The sequence below is a fragment of the Nansenia antarctica genome (genome assembly GCF_963989245.1).
Source record: "Nansenia antarctica genome assembly, chromosome: 1".
NCBI classification, from domain to species: Eukaryota; Metazoa; Chordata; class Actinopteri; order Argentiniformes; family Microstomatidae; genus Nansenia; species Nansenia antarctica.
In genome coordinates this window covers 69,241,161-69,268,747 of record NC_137674.1, presented here as the reverse complement: position 1 = coordinate 69,268,747, position 27,587 = coordinate 69,241,161, and the positions used below count along the sequence as shown (strand labels likewise).

General features: G+C 41.7%; 1 protein-coding gene across 1 annotated transcript; it reads left to right on the top strand.

Annotated features, from left to right (window-relative positions):
* Positions 1–4,887: 4,887 nt before the first annotated feature.
* tdrd15 (tudor domain containing 15) lies at positions 4,888–26,553 on the top strand (the record flags this gene model as incomplete). The annotated part of the gene is made up of 4 exons (XM_080525536.1): positions 4,888–4,913; positions 17,975–23,905; positions 25,457–25,515; positions 25,643–26,553. 3 exons carry the CDS (start codon positions 4,888–4,890, stop codon positions 25,494–25,496), a joined length of 5,997 nt encoding a protein of 1,998 aa, XP_080381662.1. The 3' UTR covers positions 25,497–25,515; positions 25,643–26,553.
* Between the last annotated feature and the right edge of the window lie 1,034 nt (positions 26,554–27,587).

Here is a 27,587-nt window from a genome sequence, read left to right as displayed (position 1 = left end):
GTTAGATGCAAGATATTAATAACAAGCAAAAAATAAAAATATTAATAACATGTGCAAGAACTATTACACATTATTTGGTGTCCATTTGATGCTAGCATCCTCATCAATTAGAACCCCCAAATCTCACAAGAGCAGAGAACCATCCACACTGAAACGTCGTTGTTTTGCCATTTTCTCCTGGAATAAGATCAGGAAACCCGTATAGCTCATCAATAATAGGCCTAGTATAAAAAAGTAAGAGTTGCTTTCTTTCTCTCCTCGGACCTGACAATGAAACTCTCACGGCCTCCTCCTGCTCCTCATTAAACCTGTGATGTGGCTTGAGGCCGACGTCACGCCGTGATTGCCTAGGGATTCATTTATCATATTTACAGAGGAGGGGGAGTAGGTTCAGTTGATCAATCATTAACTAAGAAGCCATCATCTCGCCTTGCTGGGGCTGGTAAGCTCGGCCACTCTGCGTCTCTCTTCGGCGCTTACAGCAACCAGGAGCACGGCTGTGCAGCGCAATTTGTTAAAAGCAGAAGTTTATTGAATTAAATCACCGACTATGGCTGTGTTCGGAATGGCATACTAGCATACTCAATGAGTATATACTGCATACTGCCTACTAAATTCATAATAAGTATGCCAGTACCAGCCGACCGTTTACACTGCAGTAGGCTATGCATGCTGCATCCCAGAATACATATTGCACCGGCAGGTCCTGGAGCGGGGATGTTAAATCCTCAATTTTAAACCTCCATTGGCTAAAAGCTGTAATTTTGGCTCTACAGGTGTTAACACGTCATTGTATGAAGTTTGAGAAATGAAGGCGAGAAAGTAACCATATATATTCCAAAAATGTGTCCAGTTTATAAAAACAACCCCGTTATATCTGATCTGACGTTTTTACTTCTCTTCGCTATCTATGGAGTTACCATAGATACCCGTAGATTAGGGTGGCCATTCGTCCGGCTTTAGCCTTTATACAGCATGAGTTGTGTTTCAACTGTGTTTCAGTTTTGCTGTCCACCATGCTGAGGCCCCAACTGTGACTCATACCTGCCTCTTACCAGTCTCTAACCAGTCTGTGACCAGAAAAACACATTAAAATAAAAAACGGGATCATACCAAACAAATATCGGCTTGCGTGTCTCTGTGTATGTAAAGTGTCCTCCTTTTTGATGTGAAGGAAATGGCCACCCTACCTTAGATACTACTTCGACAGAAACGTCGGAACTTAATAGCTAAACAAGTTGTAAAATGATTTGGGGGCCCAATACCTTTAGATAGTAAAGTAACTATATTGTTGTCTTGGCAGTTGGTAAAAGAACAGGATCATCTTAATACTGGGACCATTCATGACCTGGCTACAGGCAGTCAATACCAGGCGAACCTGTGTGTGTAAGACACGAATGAACTTTGATTTTATGCATTTCAAGTGGCATCTTTGTAATCATGACGACGTAGACATGTCTAAGAATGCATTTCACCATGTAGATTCCCCAAATAACAGCTGTAGGTAAATGTGCTGCATGTGGTCTATTGACAGGTTTGTTATGTTCGATTCATAACCTGGCCAGCAGGCCCGGCGTCCCCACGCCCTTTCCTCTTACCTTACGGGAAATCCTGGGTACAGCTCAGCTCCTGCTTCACTCACCAACATCTTTTTATCAGTGATCATTTACTAATACAACTATTACGACCTCTTACAATCAGAGGCAATCAGCTCGTCGTATGCGGTACTTGATTCAGTCATTCATCTTCTTAAATTACAATCTTTTATAGCATCAGAACACTGACAGACTCATGAATAAATGAATCTTTAATCATTCATCAATATGTTGTCGAGCTCCTGTCGCTTTGCCGTCTGCCATTGCAGTTTCACGAGACTGAAGAGACGCTCAGACTGAACCTCATTTTTTTTTGGGGGGGGGGGGGGCAATATCTTTAGCTAGCTAAAGTAACTACCTTACTATATTGTTGTCTTAGCAGTTGGTAAAAGAACAGGATTCAAATAAATATATATGAGCAGGGGTGCACATAACTGGTGCGCCAGTGCGCATGCGTCGCCAAAAGGCAGTCAATTATTTGACCCAGGGTTGCCAGATGGGGCGTATTCCCGACGAATGGGTTACTTTTGATCACATTTTATTTTACAAATATCACTGGCAACAGACATACAGGCCTCCAACCCAATGGGCACCTACCCAATAGTAAATAGCGGTTTTCTGACAATCTAGGTTTTGGGCTGGTTTTTGGTGGATTTAGCTATTCTTAGACTGTAGTTAGGCTGGAATTGTTGATCCCATCTGGCAACCCAATTGAACTTGCAGGTTGAACCCAATTGAACCCGATTGAACTACTTGCAGGTCGCGGCTCCTGTTACACACACAGACGTTGGACAAACTATTCTTCTGTGTTCTGGAATAATACGGTATTTTTTTATAGATATACTCACACACTACATACCTATACAAACTAAGGATATGTAAACAAACACCTTATCTGTCACTGAATTAGCTATTTGTTTGATCATGACTTCCTTTATTTTTCGAACAGTGCAATTACCATACGAGCTGCTAGCTGGCTAGCTCAGCAGACACGTGAGCAGGTTATCTAGACCAGAGGCAGACACGTGGACTCTCCGGCGCTCTCAGAGCTCATTTACGAACGTGGCCTTTTGTTACCAGGTTTGTATTATATAATATATATTATATTCCTTAAGTAATTGAACAATAAGTAATTGATATATGTAATTGATTCCATAAGTATTTGAATAATATCGATTCGGTGACAGTCCATCTATCCATCATCACCTATGCTACCTGTCGAGTCAGTTGGCTAGCTGAAGGTGCAGATATTCGCTACAATTTACACGTATTTTACACTTGAGTGACATTCTTGGCATGGATTGTTTAATGTATCTAGCAAGCTACAGACTACAGGTATATAACAATATAATATAGAGGTTTGTCCCGTTTCCATGGGAATGTCTTCATCATATTTTCCATTTTTGCTGGGTCATGATGTCCTCATGCTATGAGCTGAACATTGAATGTGTGAAGAGGTGGAGATACTTCTATTCAAACCAAAGCGTTACTGTCTTGCTGTCATAGCCAGCTCCACCACGGCAGAATCACTTTATTGTTGTGTGTGTGGTGGGGGCTGTAGGTGTGTGTGTTTGTGTGTGTTTTTTCCCCACAGGAAGTAGTTCGTTTTCTTTGTAAATAGCCAGAAACATGTGGTCTATTGACAGGTTTGTTATGTTCGATTCATAACCTGGCCAGCAGGCCCGGCGTCCCCACGCCCTTTCCTCTTACCTTACGGGAAATCCTGGGTACAGCTCAGCTCCTGCTTCACTCACCAACATCTTTTTTATCAGTGATCATTTACTAATACAACTATTACGACCTCTTACAATCAGAGGCAATCAGCTCGTCGTATGCGGTACTTGATTCAGTCATTCATCTTCTTAAATTACAATCTGTTATAGCATCAGAACACTGACAGACTCATTAATAAATGAATCTTTAATCATTCATCAATATGTTGTCGAGCTCCTGTCGCTTTGCCGTCTGCCATTGCAGTTTTACGAGACTGAAGAGACGCTCAGACTGAACCTGATTTTGGTTGGGCAATATCTTTAGCTAGCTAAAGTAACTACCTTACTATATTGTTGTCTTCGCAGTTGGTAAAAGAACAGGATTCAAATAAATATATATAAGCAGGGGTGCACATAACTGGTGCGCCAGTGCGCATGCGTCGCCAAAAGGCAGTCAATTATTTGACCCAGGGTTGCCAGATGGGGCGTATTCCCGACGAATGGGTTACTTTTGATCACATTTTATTTTACAAATATCATTGGCAACAGACATACAGGCCTCCTACCCAATAGTAAATAGCGGTTTTCTGACAATCTAGGTTTTGGGCTGGTTTTTGGTGGATTTAGCTATTCTTAGACTGTAGTTAGGCTGGAATTGTTGATCCCATCTGGCAACCCAATTGTCTCCTGTTATACACAGACGTTGGACGAACTATTCTTCTGTGTTCTGGAATAATACGGTATTTTTTATAGATATACTCACACACTACATACCTATACAAACTAAGGATATGTAAACAAACACCTTATCTGTCACTGAATTAGCTATTTGTTTGATCATGACTTCCTTTATTTTTCGAACAGTGCAATTACCATACGAGCTGCTAGCTGGCTAGCTCAGCAGACACGTGAGCAGGTTATCTAGACCAGAGGCAGACACGTGGACTCTCCGGCGCTCTCAGAGCTCATTTACGAACGCGGCCTTTGTTACCAGGTTTGTATTATATAATATATATTATATTCCTTAAGTAATTGAACAATAAGTCATTGATATAAGTAATTGATTCCATAAGTATTTGAATAATATCGATTCGGTGACAGTCCATCTATCCATCATCACCTATGCTACCTGTCGAGTCAGTTGGCTAGCTGAAGGTGCAGATATTCGCTACAATTTACACGTATTTTACACTTGAGTGACATTCTTGGCATGGATTGTTTAATGTATCTAGCAAGCTACTGACTACAGTTATATAACAATATAATATAGAGGTTTGTCCCGTTTCCATGGGAATGTCTTCATCATATTTTCCATTTTTGCTGGGTCATTATGTCCTTATGCAGACTATGAGCTGAACATTGGATGTGTGAAGAGGTGGAGATACTTCTATTCAAACCAAAGCGTTACTGTCTTGCTGTCATAGCCAGCTCCACCACGGCAGAATCACTTTATTGTTGTGTGTGTGGTGGGGGCTGTAGGTGTGTGTGTTTGTGTGTGTTTTTTCCCCACAGGAAGTAGTTCGTTTTCTTTGTAAATAGCCAGAAACTTTCTCTCCTTATAGGTTAACTGCCCAGGTGATATGAGGGTCCCGGACCTCTACAAAGTGTGAGCCTACACAGTTAGGTAAGAAATAGGTTACCTTAATCTTAATCTGCATTAACATCTCATCAGCAGATGTTTTTGGCCAGTTGGCGTGATGGAAGCTCTTTGCTTTGCATGCTATACGGCTAGATACTATATTTTATTGGAAATTCAGAGTTGAGTGTATTAATATAGTATTATTATCATTGTGATGTTACCATATTTTAGGTATTATTAACTATGTTTTGTGAGAGGAAAGTTTGAGAGCAAAAATGTTATTGAACTGTCATACACTCCTCTGTGTATCCCACTCAGTACATTACATATAATGAGGGGAGGCTGGTGGAGGTAGAAATCGTCGGACGGGCTCATTGTAATGAATGGAATGAGGAGTGGTGTCAAACACACAGTACAGTACAGGGTTCGACGTTAAGGTTGTTTCAGACTTGACCTGCAGGTCAAGTACTTCTCAAATCTACTTGCCCCATCAACATTTTTACTTTCCCTGCACTATTTCCCTACAATATTTTGCCCCCAGATGGTATCACGATACAGGGATTCTGCGATATTCAATACATTGTAAGACAATTCATCAACAATACATCACAATATCTGTGTTAACTGAAGAAAAGATACCACTATAAAGGCAAAAAGCCTACATCTTTCTTACTCGTCTCTAACATACACACACACACTGACTGCAACTTGTCCACGTGTGCCTGCCATCATTCATACAAAATAAAGTGCCAAAAGGCCGAACTGCCCAGAAAGCAGGAGTTAAAATGTTTAAAGGACTATAGATGTCTATTGTATCTATGTGAAGACTGATGTCTGTCCTATTTAGAAAAGAGGCTACAGAGTAGCCAGCAGTATCATTATGCTATACATACTGATAATATTAAACTATGCATTTTACTTATTAAAATATATTTTCAGTTGTCTCATTAATTGGAAGAGTAGCTTCATAATTTAATTACCAGAGTACCATATAATAAACCAATGGAACATTTACATACAACTTCAAGTTTACATACAAACTTCAACTTCAAGATACTATAGAACTTACTGCAAGATATGAATAACGTATATGGGTCATTCTACAGAAACAGTGGCATTCCTGTCTCTCACCTTTGCAGCAATCAAAATACTTTAAATAAACGTAATGATCACATGTAATATATGTTTTAGATAAATATACATTGTTCTTATCATAATAACATACAGTATATTTGAGTCATGTAATGAGCAATTCTTGTTTTTTTATAATTTATATAAAATACCAAGTGCAAGCAATTTGCTTGTCACTCTGACCATGTATTGAAGTTTAGAACCATATTTTGAGTTATTTTTTTAATTTTTTTTTCCTACTTTAAATGTCATGAAATAAACACAAATGTCACATTTATGGAATAGAAAACCTAAAAAGCTGAAACACCAACTAAATATTATAAATAATATAATGGTAAGAGTGGTCACGCCATTTCATGTCATTGGTGTTACTGCCTCACAAAACTTTTATTTTCAAAGAAATGAAATAACTTTTAGAAGTACTTTTTGGTTCAAGAGGTCATTGGAGGACATGTGATCAACATATGCACATGGTCAGTCTGCTGTCTCTTCATTTGTTATAGATTTGACGATGTATGTGTTAAATTCTACACAAGGCTTTTAAATATGTCACTGGTGTTACTCATTTCATACGAAGGGGAAAAAAATAAAAAGATATTGATTAAATTTGATATTTGAATGATTTTGATATGATTGAAAGACATGTGGCTTAAGGTACTGCAGTGGCCATTTAGTAAAAACCCATTTGTTCTGTAAATTGTCATTGCCGTTACTACTCCTCCTGGTTTGAGTGAATGTATTAAAAAAAATCTAAAATAAGAGGTTAATTATTATTGTACACACATTTTTGATTAAGTAAAAATATATTTGCAATTCCAAATGCTAGAGATGCTCCGTTTGGTGCCGATCACTGATCACTGGAATCAGTGATCTGCCGATCCGATATCACCGATCACAGCGTCGAAAATGGCAATTGAAGCATTCTATTTATTGTGTAGCATTATTTATGTTTTTAATTATTCTTAACACCATTGACATTGTATATTAAGTATTCAAATGAAATTAGGAGATGAGAAAGTATCACGAATTGACAACCATCTGTTTTATTGAATTCACAACCACCTGTAGCTTACTTCAGGAAAAACAAATAAAATGTGAAAATAAAAATCATAATAAATAAAATGTACACTGTCACATCAAATGTGCAACATTCCACTCGATTGAGAGGAACTAGAGGCTCTTAGAGAACTTGGAGCTTATACTGTAGCTTTCCTGAGGAACAATAAACATACCCAAACTAAACTGCATAGGCTATAGCCAAATATAAAATACTGTTTCAAGTCAATCAGTTTCAAGTCATATTTAGGAGGAGATAAGACAGCAAGTCAGCAATAATCAATAAAACAAAAAAACAAAACATTGCACCTAAGGAGATTTCAGACTCAAACCTTACTTCTGATTAAGCAGCACGCAAGGACTTTCAATACCACGAATATCATACGGCATTTGAAATATTTTCGCCCCGGCAGCGTATAGCGTGGATCCAGGCAGGAAACAAGGCGTTTGAACCCGGCGTCTTCCACAACAAACAGGGGCTGCTGATCAAGGCATATGGATTCCATTACTTTCGCATTTATTTCTTTTCGTTTCTTGTTGTTGTTGCCGTATGGTTGCTGTCGTTTCAATGTCTCTGTAACAGTTAGCTGAGTGAGTGGCGTCGAACGTTCTTTCGACGACTCTTTCTCTCTGGCCTTAGTGCTCGCCAATTTATCAAACTCGTTAAATTCCTTGGTGTGACGAGCCTTCAAATGCCGTATGATATTCGTGGTATTGAAAGACCTTGCGTGCGTTCCTCCGCGAGGTATTTCTTTTGAGCAGACATTACAAACTGCATATTTGTTGTCTCTTTCCGACACTGTGTAATATTGCCAGACTGGCGACGCCATTTCTCTAAACTGATCGGCCGTGTTTGATCGGCCGTTTTGAGAACTCAAAACCGATCAAGACCATCAACCATCAAAATCGATCGGCGCCGATCAGATCGGAGCATCTCTACCAAATGCCACCGTTTCTGTAGAATGACCCATATGCACAATTCCTTGACATCACTTGAGACAAAGAAACGTTAACACATTGTTTGCACTATCTGGCACGGAGTGCAAAGTATCAATGGGTGCATTAATATTCAGCAGCAGCGAGGTGCATTTAGAATCTATGACGTTGCATTTCGTTTGACATTGTTTGTCACATTTTAAATAGATAACATGCTACTTTATCAGCTTTCTCAAACAAAGTTTGCGAATGGATACCAGGGGTTGTGGCATAGCCTGAGCGCTTGAATATTGTCCTTGTTGCGACTAAATTAACATGTTCATTAACATGTAATAAACCATTACCCCGTGCCAGCAGATGTTACTAATATGAACTAACCCCAGGAGGACCAAGGAAGATCTGTGTCACTCTAGAACCCAAACCAGCCACTGCACTCCCATCAACCAATGGCGTTGTTTGTCATAGAGCAGGGGTAGGCAACCTTTTTGATATGAAGTGCCATTTTAAAATGTTCTTGTTAGTCAGTGTGCCAACCACAATATCAACATTAATTATGACTCGACATCAAACCAAACCAAACAGACCAACTGATCTGCAATTTTATTCCACAACATGAACAACAATTTTCAGCAAAGTGCTATGTATGCAAAGCCATGTATGCTAAATAAACAGGCCTAACAGTCAACTAACTGAAACTTGAACAAAATGACCAACATAACATCTAAGACAACTAAACGTTGTGATGCGTAGCACAACTTTAAGCAAATTGGAGCGCTCAATTTCTACCAAAGTTGCAATGCTGCTAACTGCGCTCCCTATGGTTATCATTTTAATAAGTAGGCCTAACTGGATGGTGATTATACAAGGGTCTTACTTGTATGAATTATAATTTATATTTATATAATTATTTGGTTGTTACTTACATTTTATTCTTTTATTCCAACCACAACAAACATTTTTTTGGGGTTGCAAAGAGCTATGTATGCAAAGCCATGTAAACAGTCCTAACAATCAATGTGATCCCTGGCCCTGTAACCTTTGCTCAACTCCATTATCTGGGGGTGGTACTTGGTCACTTTAAGTAACATGGCATGTCATTCACATCTACAGGCTAAACACCGTCGCATCTTTCAAACCAGCGGTCTGCTGCGCTTTCACGTTTTCTGCCATTTCTCCTATTCTTCGTTCCACACTTCTGGCTGACACTGGGATGTCTTATTCTTGATTTTATTGTGTCTTTGTTTGATAAGCCTTCAAACAAAACATCTGAGCTACAGAGGAAAGCCTCCTTAATATATTCTCCATCAGTGAATGGCTTTCCACGTTTCGCAATGCAATGAGCAATGAGCAATGCGAAAGCTTGCTTCAGTTGCGTGATTTTTAGCAGTGGCAAATGCTTTAAAGTAGGGCTGTTACGATTAGTCGACGTCATCGACGTCACCGACTACGTCAATACGTCGGTTTGCGTAATATGCGTCGGTTAGTCGTAAATAAACAAAATGGCGTTTTTTTTTTTTACCTTTATTTTACCAGGCGAGACAATTAAGTGTATGAGTGAAAAATGGATAGCTACTAGCTAATGTTACACAAGCAATGTAGCTCACCACAGTTCGTATGTCTTGTCTTCTGGTGTTAGTAACGTTAGCTATGTAGCTGGCTAGCTACGGTAGCCTATTGTCATTGTGGTGCGAGCACCTACTGTACGTTATCTAGCTCGTAGCTCGCATGCTACGTTAGCATCAATTTAGCTAATCATAACATAGCAGCGAGAGTAACGTTAGCTATAGCAGTGAGGTGGAGACAAATACGTTTTGTTTTTTTTCTTTTTTTTTCCCGAACAGTCCAAAAATTATCGTTAGACGTATCGATAAATTAGTCGTTAGACTAATCGACCAATCGATAAAATAATCGCTAGATTAATCGTTAGAAAAATAGTCGTTTGGGACAGCACTACTTTAAAGGTGCTGGCCTGCTTCCCATACCTTGACACAGCACGTCTTATTGATTCGGCCTTGTCTGTTTCATCCTTGAACGACTTCTGATGTTTGGTCTCATAATGCCGTTTAACGCTTGAAGTTCGGCAAACAAAATTTTCGTGACATAGGACACATTCAGCACGGTCTTTCTGGGACACAAAACCCCACTTATTATATATTATTATTATATTGTTATGTGTGCTTAACAGTAACACTTGTATCGAATCGAATTCAGAATTTTACTTCTGCGCCAGAATACGGCTCTCGTGGAGTGGATGAGAGACTAGGGCTGCATTCGTAAATTCGCCCTGAGAGCGCCGGAGCGTCCCCGAGACTGCCTCTAGTCCAATCAAATTACGTGGTCCCATTATGACGTTGAACCAAGTGTGCGCGAATTTACGAACGCGGCCAACATAAAATACAATAAAAACATTCTCCCATTCTCGCACTTATTGCTTGGCACGCGTGCCATAGGTTGCCGACCCCTGTCATAGAGTGTTACATAGGCGATTACATCATCAAGGACGCCTTCATAACTTCCCGACTCGACTACTGCAACAGCATCCTCTACGGCATGGGTCACCAACAGGTGGCCCGCGGGATGAATGCGGCCCACCAAAGCTTCCCATCGGGCCCGTGGAATATTTATGTTTTTTAAATATTAATGAATTCAGAAAATGTGAGGACGGAAATACCGTTTAGAACATATAGGGCGCGTTCGTAAATTCGTCGATGCGCACACTGGATTCAACGTCGTCATGGAACCAAGTAATTTGATTGGACTAGAGGCAGTCACATGGACGCTCTGACTCTCTCAGAGCGAATTTACGAACGCGGCCATAGCATATATAGTTCTTCCAATGCAGGACGATTCAGACCTAACTCATTCACAAAGCTGCAACCTTGCATCTAAATAGCCGTATAGTATACTAGTATATAATAGTAAAGTATAGTAGCAAAGCTGAAACTAATTCCCATCTTTTAAATGGAATGCGGCAGACGTAGCGCCTATTCGCATGCAAAAATGAGGGGACACTCATAGATCTCATTTAACATTTAATGTTTTTTTTCTTCCACATGCTCTTGTTTAACATTTCGTGTTATAGCCTATTTTTTCACATCCACATTATAGTGACTTAAATAACAACTAACTTCTCAGTCAAAAAATGGATGAGGTAAATGGCGTGTTATGCTTGTAGAACCCAGACAGCCGGGAGAGATGCACTAGTTGCCCTCTCGTTCAGATAACGTTCTGCTAATAATTCCACTGGCATGTCCATATCCAGCTTTTAAGCTTGCAATTTTTCTGCGACGGGTCTCAGGATATGACTTCTCAGGGTATGATTCTCTGAAAGCTGCATGCCTTGTATAATTGTAACGGCGAAGATTGTATCGTTTTTCAACAGCTACCGTTTCAGTGCAGATGAGGCATAAAGGTTTTGCTTTACTAAATGTTGGCAAGATGAATGCGTACTTGTCAGTCCATTCCTCATTAAAGCTGCGGTTTTCCACGTGAATTTTACGCTTCAGGTTTTTTGAGAGTGACATTTTGCATGATTGATAACTGAAAATGATTACAATGTGTAATAACAAAGTGAAGCCAAAATATCTTGATCGCCCCCTGGTGGCTAGCTGCAGTATAGGTGTCAGGAGTCTGTTAACACTGATAATAAGCCATTAATAACATACATTTTGAAAGAAAGTGAAAATATTAAACAATAATATGCTAATTATGCCTAAATAAAATAAATAAATATAAGTCCGGCCCCCACAGTGTATGCTTCGAAATTCTGGCCCTTGGACAAATGTAGTTGGTGACCCCTGCTCTACGGTTTGCCTAATAACATCCTAAACAAATTCCATACGTCCAGAACTCTGCTGCCCGTCTGCTCACCTCCACTCGCCGCCGTGACCACATCACCCCTGTCCTCCAAACCTGGACAAATACCAGCCCGGTCAAATACAGGATCCAATTCAAAATCCTACTCACCACTGACAAAGCCATCAACAATCTGGCCCCCTCCTACCTTGCCGACCTCGTCCCCCTCCACACCCCCTCCCGTTGCCTCAGGTCTGATGACCAAACCACCCTCAAGACCACCAGGACCCAGCTCCGGACCTGGGGTGATGGGGCCTTTTCAGCCTCGTTAGACGATAGACAGTCAGACGCATAGCGGCTAGGGCTGTCCCTAACGACAATTTTTCTAACGATTAATCTAGCGATTATTTTTTCGGTTAGTCGATTACTCTAACGACTAATTTAGCGGTTAGTCTAACGGTTATTTTTTTTACTGTTCGATTAATGTATCACTTAATTTCCCCCAAAATAATGGCTGTATTGTCTCTCTCTGTTTAACAGTGTCTTTATAAAGCACTCTGGGTAATAGCTGCTGCTCTTATAAAACAAAGCAGCGTGTGACATGCACATTACTCAGACGGCCGCCCTTTTAAATGATCAGCTTAAATGGGGGCTGTCTGTGGGCCTGCGATTAAACACAGACACCTTTAATTCGGCGACCTGCTACTACTACTACTGTAACTGCCTCTGTCAAACAGCCCCAGACACAGGCCCAATCACTGCTATGTTTAGCCAACTTGAATGCCAACATGGCCATCAGGGTTTTTCCTGTCTCAAAATTAGGCGGAGGTGGTACCAGTGGTGTTTGACATCGGGGGGGCCCATGAAGCGGGGCTGTCTGGGGGTCCTTAAACATCAAACACTTAATTTCTTGCATTCTGGTGAATTGATATGCACCAATTTGTGCCCTTTCTGCATCAATTTATGGTGGAAATGTCATTATTTATGTAAAGGAAAACACAATATTCAGGCACCAGATGACCATTTAAAATATAATATAATATAATGCAATATAAGGCTCTCAGGCATTCTGTACTTTCAAATATGTATTCTCCTTGAGCAGTCAACATACTATCAATTATTTCACTAGCAAAAACGAAAGCTAACTTATTTGCAAAACAGCGCCCCCGCCACCACGTCGGCGCAGTGCCGCTATTGCAGTTAGAAACGCTGCTATGTTATGATTAGCTAAATTGATGCTAACGTAGCATGCGAGCTACAAGCTAGATAACGTAGGTGCGATCACCACAATGACAATAGGCTACCGTAGCTAGCCAGCTACATAGCTAACGTTACTAACACCAGAAGACAAGACATACAAACTGTGGTGAGCTACATTGCTTGTGTAACATTAGCTAGTAGCCTCCTCCATGTTTCCACTGGTCGCAGCCATGTTGTTTATTTGCGACGCACCGACGCACATTACGCAAGTCGACGTATTGACGTAGTCGATTACGTCGACGCGTCGTCCCAGCCCTAATAGCAGCTACATACAACAGTGGTCAATGAGGCACCTACGTTTCTGTATCTGTAGGATACTACACTGCAGAGTTTGACGTTTCAGTTTTTGCAGCGCGCAACTGCCAGATCAATATTTTGTCCCACCCCTAGTTCACATGCCCGGGAATTGTCTGCAGACAGTGCAGTACATAGCTGGTATTGTGGTATCATTCTCCACCCATGGATATGTTTCTGCGTCTATTATCTTTCTCATAATCTAATTTAGCTAACTTTGGCTGCGAGCCTTCCACCATGTTTCGAATGAACAAACTAAAAGCTACGTCTAATGACGTCATTCCCAACAGGCAGAGAGGTTCAGCCAAGGCAGACAGCGGCAGCCCGCAATAGCGTACCGCTATTTTCTTTTACTTGCCCTGGGCAATAGGGCAACCGTTAATGTCGAACCCTGCAGTACCATTCCTCGTTCCATTCCATTCTATACAATGCTGAATATGCGTATGCGTATGTCCCTGCCCTCTAGGAATGGACCTCTGCTCTGAATATTAAGCCACATGGGATAGTATGATATATTGGCATTTTAATGAAGTGTGTTCAATTACATTTCAGGAATCAGCCTCTTGCCACAACAATGTTGCCCAGACTGACTTCAGAAAACCTAATGTAAGTTGAATATTCTCAAAAGTCATGCCCTGAATTAAACTATTGTCTATGATAGCTGCACTGGATTTTGTCTGTTTTATGCCTGTGCAGTAACATTAATTACACATGTAAAGCGTTTTTATTGAGTTGTTACACCACCCTTTTCAAGCGGAGCATCCGTTGGTTGTTTGCTGCGGGAGCGACTTCGAATGCGCGTTCTCACCGCTCCAAACGACGCAGAGCAAAGCAAATTTTATCCTAAACTCCGTTTCAAGTGAAGCAAATGTTCTAGTGAGAACACACCCATAATATCGGAATGTGCCTCTCGTTGTTAAGAGAACAGATGCCAAACTGCCTACATGTTTGCTGTAATTATATGACTTGGCAGTAGGCAATCATCACCTAATGCTCATCTCATTCACAGTCTTGTATTCGGTGAACATTCTGCCTTTTCATACATTCGGCCGAACACCAAATGTGCTATTTTTGGCCGAATAACTTTGGCTGCCGAACATTTGGTGCATCCCTACATTCCTTAGATATTGCACAGTAAGGGAGCTGAGTGGTTGTTATTCCACAAGTGTAATAGAGACTGTTCATAAACTGTAACAGCATCACTATCTGATTACAATAGGCTATCTCTAATTACTTTGTACTTATAAAGAAATACCAAATTACTGAAGATTAAAAGCAAATGTATGGTTTTATTTCAATTATGAATGGGTTAGGGTTTGTCATTTAAGCTAATGTAACATAACTCTATTCTAAAAGGTAGCCTATAAATGTAACACCTCCCCTTTGGTTTACACCATGAACATGTACATTTTAATGTAGCCTATAAGCTGTTGCTAAGAAACAGACCACAGGTGACTTTTTATTTATTAGTGTGCTTGCAGGATTGTACCTGTCTAGTTAGCAGTGTTTCCTCCAGGATTTTTCACATTAGTGGCGGAGCGGTAATTTTTCGCGTGCGGAGCGAACAAAGACGTAATTTCACCAAAAACTAGAGGGTGGCAACAATTATAATTTCTTAAATAGCGGTTAAGTCATTAAAGCCGAGCAGGTGATTTTATATAGAAGGTGATCAAATACCAATATATCCTACAGCTGCAGCGGAACATGCGGAACGCGCATGACACACACAAAAAGATCAATACGAAGTAGGCCTACATGAGAGTACACGCACAAAACCGGCTAACGTTACTCATTAACTGTAGGGCTGCCACGATTAGTCGACTAGTCGCGACGACTTCGATTACCAAAATCGTCGCCGACATATTTGGTAATCGACGTCGTCGCATGTTTTTTTGGAGCTGAAATAAGCGATAAGCATTCGTTTTTCTTCCCTGAAGCTGCCACTGGCTAGCGTCTCCCAGTGTCTTTGATGTACATGCGCAGTGTCGGTCATCCGGGGCACACGTGACGTCCCCGGAAAAACAAACGGAGAAATGATGCGCGAGCATCTAAAAAGGAAGCACGTTGTGGCAGATGACGAGGAAGACGATGGCTCGTCTCGCTAAGCTAGTTAGCTTGTTATTGGCTAACGATATCGTTACGTTAAAAGCCTTCTTACATTATTTTACGTTATGTGCTGTAGGAGGAGGTGGTAGAAAAGTTTGGCATCTCGCCTGCCAAAATAACGCACATTAGGGGCGTTTCCCCACACTATCAAAGCTGGCAAAATCTTTTCTGTGCATCCCTGCAACCTCCACCCCATCCGAGAGGATCTTCTCTGCAGCAGGGAACATCTGCTCTCAAAAGAGAGCAAGCCTCTCTCCAGAACATGTGGAAATGCTGACTTTCCTCGCTATGAATGAATAGTCCACACAGGAGAGAAACACTTTCTTTGCTCAGTCTCCTGCACTTTTTTTGTTATGTTATTTGATTGAGACCAAACCTTTTCTCTACAAACATTTCTTTTTGTGGATAATTGCTCTTTTTTAGTTGCCTTAGTGCCTACCTCATTTTATTTTGCAGCACTATTCAATACATTTAAAATGTATGTTTGATGCCAGAGATGAGTGAAGCAAAGCAAAACTTTTGTACTCTGTACAAGTATTTATTTTTGTTTTTGTATTCTTTTGGTTGCCTAGTGCCTAGCCTACCTCATTTTACTCAGCAGTTTGCACTCTCTACTACTCTTTACATTACATTACATGCAAGTGATGCCAGAAATAAATCTGCAAAGTTCATTAAAATATCTATTTTTGAGTGTGTCTTTATTTTTAGTTAGCACATGCCTACAACAACAACTAACTTCAAGCTAAATTTAGAAGCTGATTTAGAAGATGCTAGCTAAATTAGAGCGATTGCGTAATTGTGTGATAAGCTGTAATTTATGATCCGATTAGTCGACTAATCGTTAAAATAATCGGTGACTAGTCGACTATGAAAATAATCGTTTGTGGCAGCCCTAATTAACTGTTTACACAAGTAAAATCACAGTGTGACAGTCAGATGGAGCATTCGGTAAACAACAACAGCAAGGTAATGCTATCAGTTGAGTTAAAGAAAACCAACTCTTACCTTTGAGGACACCAACATGAGCTCTGTTTACCCGTACCTCCGCCGTTCTGTTCGTGGTGATTTTAGAGGCAATAGATTATTTTTGCCCCGCGCATATTGCTATAAATAGTTCGAAGCTAGGTGCTTGCACGTTAGGTGCGAGAATGCTCGGTTAACCCATTAGCGGGAACATTATTTGTTTCACAAAATAGGCTGATTTAATTGACCATAAACATCAGAGACTACATTACGAATGTTCATTTAAAATACTCTATACTGAGCACTGGTATAAGAACATGAACCATATAACAGCAGTAAATGCAATAACCCACAGTCGTCGCTGATGTTGCATTTTCGATTAGGATACGTATGGGATTAAAGGGACCGGCGACGGGCGAAGAGAGAGAGGAAATCCAAATGTCCCGCTAAATTCGGACCAATCACAAAACTGTTTTGAAAGCCTGTTGAGAGCGATTCAGTCTCGATTGCAGTGCGAACACAAACGACGAGGTTAATTGCAACATTGTAACATATTGTAACTAACTACGCCCTAAATCGTAACGAAATGTAGGTCTGGAAGCGGCCTAAATCTAGCTTCAATCAGCTTTTTTTCTGTTCTCCGGTCATAATAACTCACTGCCTTTCTGCGCAGCCTGAATCAAAGTGGACTGTCTGAATCAATTAGTGGCTGAATCAAAACAGGATGCAAGGCACACTATTAGTATTGTACATATTATTATAGCTAAATTTGCCCTGGCTACTCGTCCCACAGTTTTGGCACTAGGTAGACATGAGGTGTCAAAACGTGCGGCTCGTTCCAACTCGCGTTGCTATTGTCAGACGGAAGATTACGGCATACGGTTTACCCACAATGCCCCGTTTAGCGGACAAAAAATCCCATAGACAATGAATGGGCCGATATTCAAAACACCACAGCTCGGCCTCTGAGTGACGTAAAGACACACGGTCTTCGTCGGGGGGTGCAGGGAGGTGCAGGGGATTTAGCTAACTAGTGCTAACTAGTTAACTAGCTAGCGCTAGTTAGCTCGGCCCCTGGATGAGCTAGAGAAACGCTTTCTTCACCAATCAGAGTGTTGTTGCTAGGTAAATACCACATGGAACACTTGGCACTCTAGGTGGTGAGTGTTCCAGAACTCTTTGGCAGTTGGTGAGCTAGAGGACTCTTGATTCTAGTTCTGGTAGGTAGAAGTAGTGAGGCTTCGTTTGATCTAGTCAGTCAAATTAGAAGCATAAGTTGAAACTTGGAGAGCTCGGAGAGATGTCAGAAGAGCATATTTTTGTCCAAGGAGCTGTATCTTCAGAGACACTGTTCTACTTACTTTTGCCCCTAGTGGGAAACAGATTCTGCAGTGTGGCTTTAACAGAAAAAGTGTGCCAAATCTCTTTCAACACTAATAGTAACATGCGAGATGAAAGCAATATCCATATAGACAACACAATAAATTGTGGGGTTTTCAAGAAATATTCTCATCTTCAAATAAACAAAAACTATTTGTTCTTTCTAGTTCTAAGGAGGAGTTCCGCCTGTCTGGGCCGTGTGCTCTGTGGCCTGTGGAACTGACGTTAACCCATGTGGACTGCAACCCTGAAGATACTCTGGTACATTTCCAGGGCCAATACCTCACAACATGTGAACTGGACTACAGCATGTTGCAGATGGAAATACAGAATGCAGTGAAGACCAAGGCTGCTGTGGAGGTAGGGGAGCTCTGTCTGGTGGAGGATGTCTTGTCCAGCCGCTGGTACAGAGGAAAGGTTCAAAACAAACAGGAAGGTTTGTGTGACGTGTTCCTCATCGACCACGGAAATGTCCTGAGTGTTGACATCTGTCACGTGGCCCCTGCCCTGGATCAGCTGTTTATGCTCCCCCCGAAGATAGTTTGTGGATTCTTTGCCAATGTGTTACCATTGCGAGACCACTGGGATTCCCTGTCTGAGAAGTACTTCTCGTCCTTAATTGGAAGCAATGTTAAAGGACATATCCAGGCCCTTCTGTCTCAAGTCCTCATACTCGAAGCCCATGACATCAACAGGGACCTTTCCAGACTGCAATTTGGAAAGCATGTAGACACAGACACGTTCCTTCTGCTGGTCAGAATGCTGACAGAAGCACCTCTCAAACAGAGCAATGAACCTGTCGTGGACCTGTTGATTGAAAAGCCTGTGGGACAGGAGTTTTCTTTCAAACTGTCCAAAAACCATTCGTTATGCGAACCTAAGCTGACCCCCGGTAAACGAGTGAAGGTTAGAGTAACCGCTGCATTGTCCCCTGGGAAATTCTACTGCCAAATTACCAGTAGAGCGGAAGGTCTCCAGGTGATGTCAGAGAAGTTGGCGCTGTTGTGTGAGTCGAAGAGCGAAGACCCCAGTAACACGCCTGATAAGGCTGGTCCGGGCTCACTCTTCTCAGTCAAGGGGAAGGATGAGAAGTGGCATAGAGGCTTTTTGCAGGCTTTAGACCCCCAAGTGATTATCTTATTCGTTGATTATGGGTTCTGTGAGTCTGTGAAAATTGAAAATGTCCATAACCTCCCGGCAGATTTTCTCTCCACACCATTCATGGCTTTCCCGTGTGCTCTCGCCTGTCTGGATGGCCAAGACAAAGCCGTGATGACCCAGCAGCTGAGTTGGCTGAAGAAAGGGTTGCTGGGTGGAGTTTTGGAGGTTGAAATCGAAGGCTTTGACAAAGGGCAGAATCTCTATTCTGTCACAGTGTTCAGTGCTGAAAACCATCCCGTTGTGGAGGCGGGGCTAAGTCAAGCTGCCGCTGAGCGTACAAAGTGTGATTTAGTTTTTGAATTTTTGCCGTATTACAAGACCGTAATGGCCCAGGTACTGGATAATTCCCTCCATGTTGAGAAACTGCAAGAAGATTCCGTGTTTGAGGCTTATCTGGAACACATCGTGGACCCAACCAATTTCTGGTTAAGAACACACAAACGCAGTCATGACTTTGATGAGATGATGAACGAAATGGCAGAATATTACAATCCAATAAAGCTGGAGGAAGAGGTTCTTGAGGATCCAGAACCCGGTGCTTTGTGCTGTGCGATGTATGAGAAGGACATGCGTTACTACAGAGCCGTAGTGATAGACACTATTGATAATGGGGCTGAAGTATTTTTCCCTGATTTTGGAAATACTGAAAAAGTCCCACACAATGTGATTAAGCGTCTCCCAGACAAGTTTGCCAGCGAACCACCGTTTGCACTGAGTTGCTCTCTGGTGAATGTTTTACCAGTGAGTGAGGTTTGGACTACCTCTGCCATTGACTACTTTAGAAGAGCCGTGTACAACAAAGCTCTACTTGTGCATGTTGTCCATGTAGGGAAAGATCGATGTGTTGTCGATATATGTGTGAAGGAAACTCCAAATGCAGAGAGCATTTCAGAGCTCTTGATCAAGGCACATCAAGCAGATTACTGGAAATTCACTCCCTCCAAGGTGGTCATTAAACAGGAAACAAGGGGAAAGAAAATGGCGAAACAGAAAGTCTACCAAAAAAGACAATCTGGAATTTGCACAAGAGGAGTATCAGAGACCCATGTCAGTGTGCCTGTGATGGAATCTGAAAATAGACACTTTATCACAAAGACGCCAAAAACGATGGTCCCAGCTGTTGAATTAAAATCAGAGATGCCCGGGATCGGAAGTGAACTGTCTGTCCGTTGCTCTCACATCATCTCCCCCTCAGATTTTTGGTGCCAGCTGCAAAGCAACAGTCCCAACTTGGACAAACTGATGGACGAGATGCAGCGGTATTATCAAACACACACAGTCCCTGTGCACCCAGGGGTTCCCTATTGTGTGGCCAAGGCAGCAGATGATGGCAGGTGGTACCGGGCCTGCATTATAGGGGTACAGAAAGACTACCGTCAAGTGATCTTTGTGGACTATGGTATGATTGTGAAAGAAAGCATACACAATCTTCAAGCGATACTGCCAGAGTACCTTGAACTGCAATGCCAAGCGTTCAGATGTAGTCTCTATGACTTGAGAGCTGTTGAGAGCAGCCATGGTGGGTGGAGTCCAGAGGCGTGTGATCTACTGAAGGAGTATGTTCTGGACCAGTCCTTTAACCTGACATGCAGCGTTAAGTGTCACTTGTATGTGAAAAACAAAGGCCGATTCAATGTGGTTGATCTGCACACCGCTCACGACAGTGCAGCCAAGAAGCTTTTGGAAAAAGGCCTTGCAAGAGAAATGGGAAGCCCTGGGCAGCTCCTGCCGTGTGACTGCATGGAGACCTTTGTCTATGATTCTTTTGACTTGAGGAGTGGCAGTGATGAGGTGGTGTATGTCACACACGTGTGCAGCCCATGGGAGATGTATTGCCAGCTAGACAGAAACAGTGAAATCATTGAGGAACTGATGGAGAAAGTTACAACGGAAAGTGAGGAAATACTGCGTGCCAACACTGCAGCTCTTGTGGGGAAACTTTGCCTGGCAAAATACTATGATGGAAAATGGTATAGGGGCATGGCTCACCGTGTTCATTCACCCCATCATCTCTGTGTGTTTTTTGTGGATTATGGAAACATGTACGTTGTTGAAAAAAGCCATGTTGTGTCTATTCCAAGTGAATCGTCAGATTTGCTGTTCACCCCCATGCAGGCCTTGAGATGTGGTCTCTCACAAATCTCAAAAGAGGAAGACTTTGCAGAGGTTAACAAGTGGCTGGAGATGTCTGTTCTCAACAAGCCGCTCCGAGCTGTAGTCGTCGGAAAGAATGAGGATGGGACTGTTGCTTTTGATTTATTCAATGAAAACGTTAACATAAATGAGAAAGTCAAGCAGTTAATTGCGAGTCAACAACCGAAGAAGAACACCAGCCATGATACCGAAACAATCAAAACCGAAAAAGATCAAAATATGCAGTATGGAGAACGCAGAATCAGACACAAAAGAAGACACTCAAGTATCCCTGCTTCACAGAAGAAATGTCATAGAGAGAGTAAGGGAGAACTGGTCAAATCTGAAGGAAACACAGACAGAAAAATAGATCAGAGATGCGCAGAACATGACATAGACAATTCCTCCAAACGGCCTCCAGGATCCATTAAACTGCCACAACTTGAAAACCTCCCTGTCACTTCAAGATCAGCAGGATTCAGAGGTCTGGGGTTTGTTTCACACATTGACACAGTCAACAGATTCTTTATCCAAATGCAAGCTGATGAACAAACCATATTGGACATTAGGGAAGACCTCAACTCAGAGCTGTTTAAAGACACCAAGGAAAACAACACATCCGTGCAACGGAGGATCAATGACCTTGTAGCAGCTGAATGTGAAGATGATGGTGCGCTCTACCGTGCAGTTGTAAGAGACACTGCCTCTAGTGGCCAGTTCAGAGTAGAGTTTGTTGACTATGGAAATACAGCAGTTGTGGGGAAGGATAAAACTTACTTTCTGACAAATAAACATTTGTCCCAGCCTAGACTAAGCATACCATGCACACTGCTAAAGACTGACTCTTTTGAAAGTGACGCATATTTCATTGAGGCTGTAATGGGAAAACCTCTCATGGTTGAATTTTGCACTTGTTTTGGGTCTCGGTGGGAGGTTCTCATTGAAATCCAGGATGCCTACCCAACCCAAGCTGACAATAGCAATGCCGTGACTGAAAATGAGGAGGCCCTGACTTGGTCTGAAAGTCCTTCTGACCCTGATATCAAACAGCTAGCGTGTCAGTTCAGTTCTTTAGCGGTCACAGAGGAAAAGAGACAGTCAGATACTGACTCTGGGAGGGTGATAATCATTAGTGCTCAAGATGAAAAGCTCTCATCTGAAGTGTCCAAGAGGTCGACCAGAGGTCGCCACCAACACTACACTGGCAGGTACTATCACAGAAGACGAGTCATCAGAAGGTCTTCCTGTCCACCTTGTGTGATGACCTTTGAACCCTTAGCAGAGCCAGTGAAGGAGACCTTGATCCCACCTCAGAGTATCAGCTCGGGGCAGACAGAGTGCGGGACACTTTTATCCGTCTTGGAGAATGGAGATCTTTACCTGAGAGTTAACAGGAGCACAGAAGAGTTCACCGTTTTTGAAAATCTTGTAGTTGAAAAGAAAAGCCAATGCAAAATCATGTCTGAGGAGGATGTTAAAGAAGGACTTCAGTGCTTGATAAAATCAACCAAAGACAACCAATGGCACAGAGCAGTTGTGCAGAATGCATCTGCTGACCAGGCAGAATGCAGAGTATTCCTTCTGGATCATGGCACTACAGAGGAAGTCCCCGCTAACTGCATTAAAGAGCTTTGTAATGACCTCAAGCAAATTCCTGTGCAGGCAGTTTTGTGTAAATGGAATGGCCCTGGTCTCCCCACTGAAGGAGACATGGCTTCTAAGATAATGAACGAAACTCTCAAAGCAATGGTGGGAAAGGACATCAAATTCATGTTTGTCTCTTACTCTGATGCCGACAACCTGTGGATGGTGGAAATCATGATGAACAGGTTGTTAATCCAGCAACTGAAAATAGCATCACAGAAACAACAACAGCAACCACAACAACCATCAGGAGAGTCTGTCCCGGGCGACAGGCCTCTCCATCTCCAGAGGCTCTTCCTGGCCTCAGTGAATATGGATCTGGGCTACTTGGCCATTCCAGCAAACGTCACCACGCCGTGTGAGTTCTACGTGGTTCTGGAACACCTGCTCCCCATCATGAACACTGTGTCCACCATCCTCCACGACCTCCCAGAGGAGGTGCCAGCGCTGCCTGAGGCTCACCTTCTCCCCGGGTCGAGCTGCCTGGTGAGGTCCAACACCACGAACAAATGGTGTCGAGCGGAGATCGTACACGTGGGCGCGACTGTGGTGTTGGTCAACCTGGTGGACTATGGCCACTGTGTGGACGTGCCCTACGCCGATCGCTCTGAGCTGAGACGACTCCCCGAACAGCTGTCCCGACTGCCGAAGGTCACCTACCCATGCTTCCTGAGAGGAGTTAAGCCAATCGGAGGGGGGCAGTGGACGGACGACGCAGTGGTTTTCTTCCAGGAGTGCATCTGTCAGAAGAGCCTCCAGGTGTACTTCAGGCAGTATATCGCTGAGGCTCAATGGGAGGTGGACATCGTGGCCGATGGCGTCCATGTCGCCAAAGAGCTGGTTGACGGCGGACATGCCAACTACACTGACGTCATGCTCAGACTCCGGTTCCAGCAGAGCCCCGGGAGAGAGTCTCCGGCGGGACGGAACCCTGAGAGAACGGACAGAGCCAGACCTGAAATGTCACCCGAGAAAACGACGAGTGACGATGCTGTCGGTCTACTACGGGGTCGCAGGTCACCAGAGAGCTTCTGGGGACAAAGAGGTGAGGGGTCGTCTTCTGACCCTGAGGAGAGGGTGAGGACAGATCACACCACTGAGGACTTCGACTGGGACGAAGTGGAGAGGATGATACTGCCAAACACCACGTCTGGAACAGTGTGAGTGTCTACTTCGTATTTTTTTCATTTTCTGCTGTGTTGTAATGCTGAGATTACTCAACAATGTTGTTATTACATGTTGTCACACACAGTACTAGAATGTTGTAGAGTGATTTGTAGCATATTCATGTTGAGATATAGTAGGATTTAGGGATGGACGGTTTCCAATTATTGAAACCGAAAAACCGTCAGAGAGTAAAACCGGGGTTTTCCGGTTAACCGAAAAAAAAAAAAAAAAAAAAAAGAGCGCTAGTTTCAAATTATTGAGCCCTACTGCTACAATACACTCATGTCGAACACCATTAACACACCGTAAGCACAGTCGCAACACATTTAGGCTACTTAGTTTCACAAATATAAGTGGAAAGGCAGACTTTTGTAAGCTACACCATACATGAAAACACATGAACACTTAACACACCAGCTCCGCTGATCCAGGGTGCACGCCTGTACGGAAGATCATCTCTTGGAACAGCGTCTTCATTGAATGAACTGCTTTCTCAATATCTTGGTTCTTAGACAAAGTTTCAGCTGCTGCTCAATGTATTTAAATATTTGAATACTGCTCAATAATCACTGAAATATTAGACTTAGAATTATGCAGTGAACATACTTAAAGCTTTTCATAAAAACCACATGCCGCGAGACTGACTCGTCCTGAACTGTCGTAAGTCAATCAACAAAGAATGCCCCATCAAAATAAAAGTGCCCATGGTAGAGCTGTCAAAATAGAGCTTTCAAAATAAATGTACTAATACAGATAGAGATAAATACAGAACTACCTTTGCGTCACTAAGAGACCGCGTATCTTCTGAGACATGCGTTCTGTCATCACTTTCAGTAGCGCCTTCACACACAGTGGCGCTGTGCACAAACACTCTTGATCCGTATAGCTCTTGTTTTATTATATTGTGGTTTAGTAAATACTGCACTTGGAGTTACATTCAATGCATGATTTGTGCTATAGAACATAAATAAAGTTTGATTGATTGATTGATCAAATCAAATCACATTTTATTTCTATAGCGCATTTCTCACAAAAGTGACCCAATGCGCTTTACAGAGAGCAGCGAAAATGATCTTATTAAATGTAAGCGAGTAATTGTAAAAAACCTTTCCTATCTACCAATAACTGAAGGCAACTATCTTTCCCATAGAGTGATTCGTTACCCTTAAATATAATCCCAATTAGATATTAATCCTCAGTTATTCTTCACAACTGACCAAACCTCTCACTCATTGCGCGGCAGATTCAGACTGTATCATTGTTATTTTCACACACGACAAACATGTGACATGTTCCAGTTTTATTCTTATTCTATTTTATTGTTCCCCAAAAAAAAAACAAAAACAAAAAAAAAAAAAACGGTTTCAGACGGTTTTGATAAAAAAACGTTTCTATTTTTATAAACCCCGGTTTTCGGTTTAACCGAAAAACCGTCCATCCCTAGTAGGATTGCGTTTAAATGATTCACAACTAAATGCGAGGAAATACAAGCAATATCAAAAGGTAATTGGGTGTTTTCTTCAACGGCACATTTTTTCCCACAGGTGCCCAGATGTAAAGATGACTACTGGTGACTTTCAGTGAACGCTGCTTCATAGAAGGGGTAAATACATACTATTGATAAGCAGTACTGTATGTGGCAGTGATGTGCCACAGACAGTGATGTGTGTAACACTCGTTTGAAGTGTAGCTTTCACTCTATTTTCATCCCACTGTTTTTCATCCTAAAGGTGTGAAGCGTCAAGGACAACAAAGCTACTCCAACCCACCACCACCCAAGAACAGATTAGACAACTTTTTATCTCTGACAATTAGACTTTTCCCCACGCTTTTTCAACCTCATGAAGACAGTTGTTCATCCTCTTAGTCCAGGATTAACATATTATTCCCAACATCTGTTTTTCTACACATGGTCGTACAATAGATCACATTTTATGTTTTTTATATTTTATTTTATGGTGTTAACCATACTGATGTATGTATCTAATATGTATGCCTCCGATATCGCTATGGTAAGATCTCCTTCATTTAATAATATATGCATTTAGTTGGTCTTTAAGCCATAGGTACGGTATACGAAAATGTGGGCTGTCCTTTTTTTTTGTGCCTTTTACTTAAAAAAAGTAAAAGTACTGTACATCTGCATATTTGGAGAATGGGTCAAATAGGTCTGTCAAAATCACATGGAGTCATTTTTACATTTCTGCTTTAATGTAAGCATCAAACTTCGATATCCCTTTAAATACTAGTTTGCCTTAGTTACTACTGTTGATTCGCACCAGTACTAAACGTTTTCAGGAAAGTTCATGGAAAAAAGGGTTAATGTATTGAGATATTGTTTTACTAGGCTATAATGCTGTACTCTAGAGTGGTGGTGGTTTATACTGTGTGATAATGTAATTTTTTTGCAGCGAACATATTCTAAACAAATATTATTTTGTATTTTAATAGAATACAGTTGACTATCACATGCTTTATGTTTAACAGGAGAGGTTTGTTGATTATGGGCCTATTTTGTTTTGCATTTGTTTCTCATTTAGTCCTGAGTTCACCTTTTCAAAGCAGACGGAGGATCTATTTTACAGTTCCAAATGTTCTCATGTAAGTGTTACTATTTGATGGTTAATATACAGTATTGATGTTGAACCATACAAATAAAAAGTGTCATTGTGGCAATTGTTCTGAATTAACGTATTAATTCTGTTGTAGCGATTTTGGAAATCATAATTATAGACGGTTTTATCTAAAAAAGTAAATAATAAAGAAAAAACTTGTCAGAAGTGGGATTCGAACCCACGCCTCCAGAGACTGCGACCTGAACGCAGCGCCTTAGACCACTCGGCCATCCTGACCTGTGGTTCGATGAGAGTAATGTAATTAAATATTTATGTATGACATTGATGTAAATGACATTATGTGGGGGTTTTTTGGACTCAGCTTTAACCTTTTCTGATCCAACGGACCCACAGGTGGATCCGAAGTGATATAAAGAGCTTACCTCGATCAATTCTCTTCATCGATATCACATTTTTTTCAGAACTTTGCATGCTATAGGATGCCACCATTTTGTTTCCGAGACGGTAAACACGGCCGAAATCACTTCCAGTTTTCTCCAACTGGAGAATGTGTCATGTCCGGTTTCAACGCCGAATTTCCATACTATTGGTCGGCCAACCCAAAAAAATCCCCAAAAAATAAATAAATAAATCTGATACATGAGAAAGGTCAAATGGCACAGATGGTGCCAACATATCTCCAAATGGCCTAAGCATACCTGTACTAAAACAGGTACAAAGTTGCATTTGCTCACATTACTAGCATCGACTTCGGCACAATAAGACCCTGGAGTACTGATTCCTAGATGATTTGGGCTTGGTCATCAGGTTTCCAAGGTGATATTCACTGTAAAAGCTGTTGTTTTTTTAGGCGGAGACTGATTTTGAGATGTTTTATAATGTTCTAGCTCTATTTACTCTGACACAGTAACATATATTTTGATACTGACACTTCTACAGCCACCCCACAGGTGTTCGCTTTCATTTGATAACAAGATCATTATGAAAGCCCTTGTGATTGTGGAGATATTCTATATTCACTGTGGGCATGTCATTTCGAGCAGAAAACCAGAAAAATTAGGTGTGTCAGTAATGTTTTAAGCCCCAACGTTAACTAACG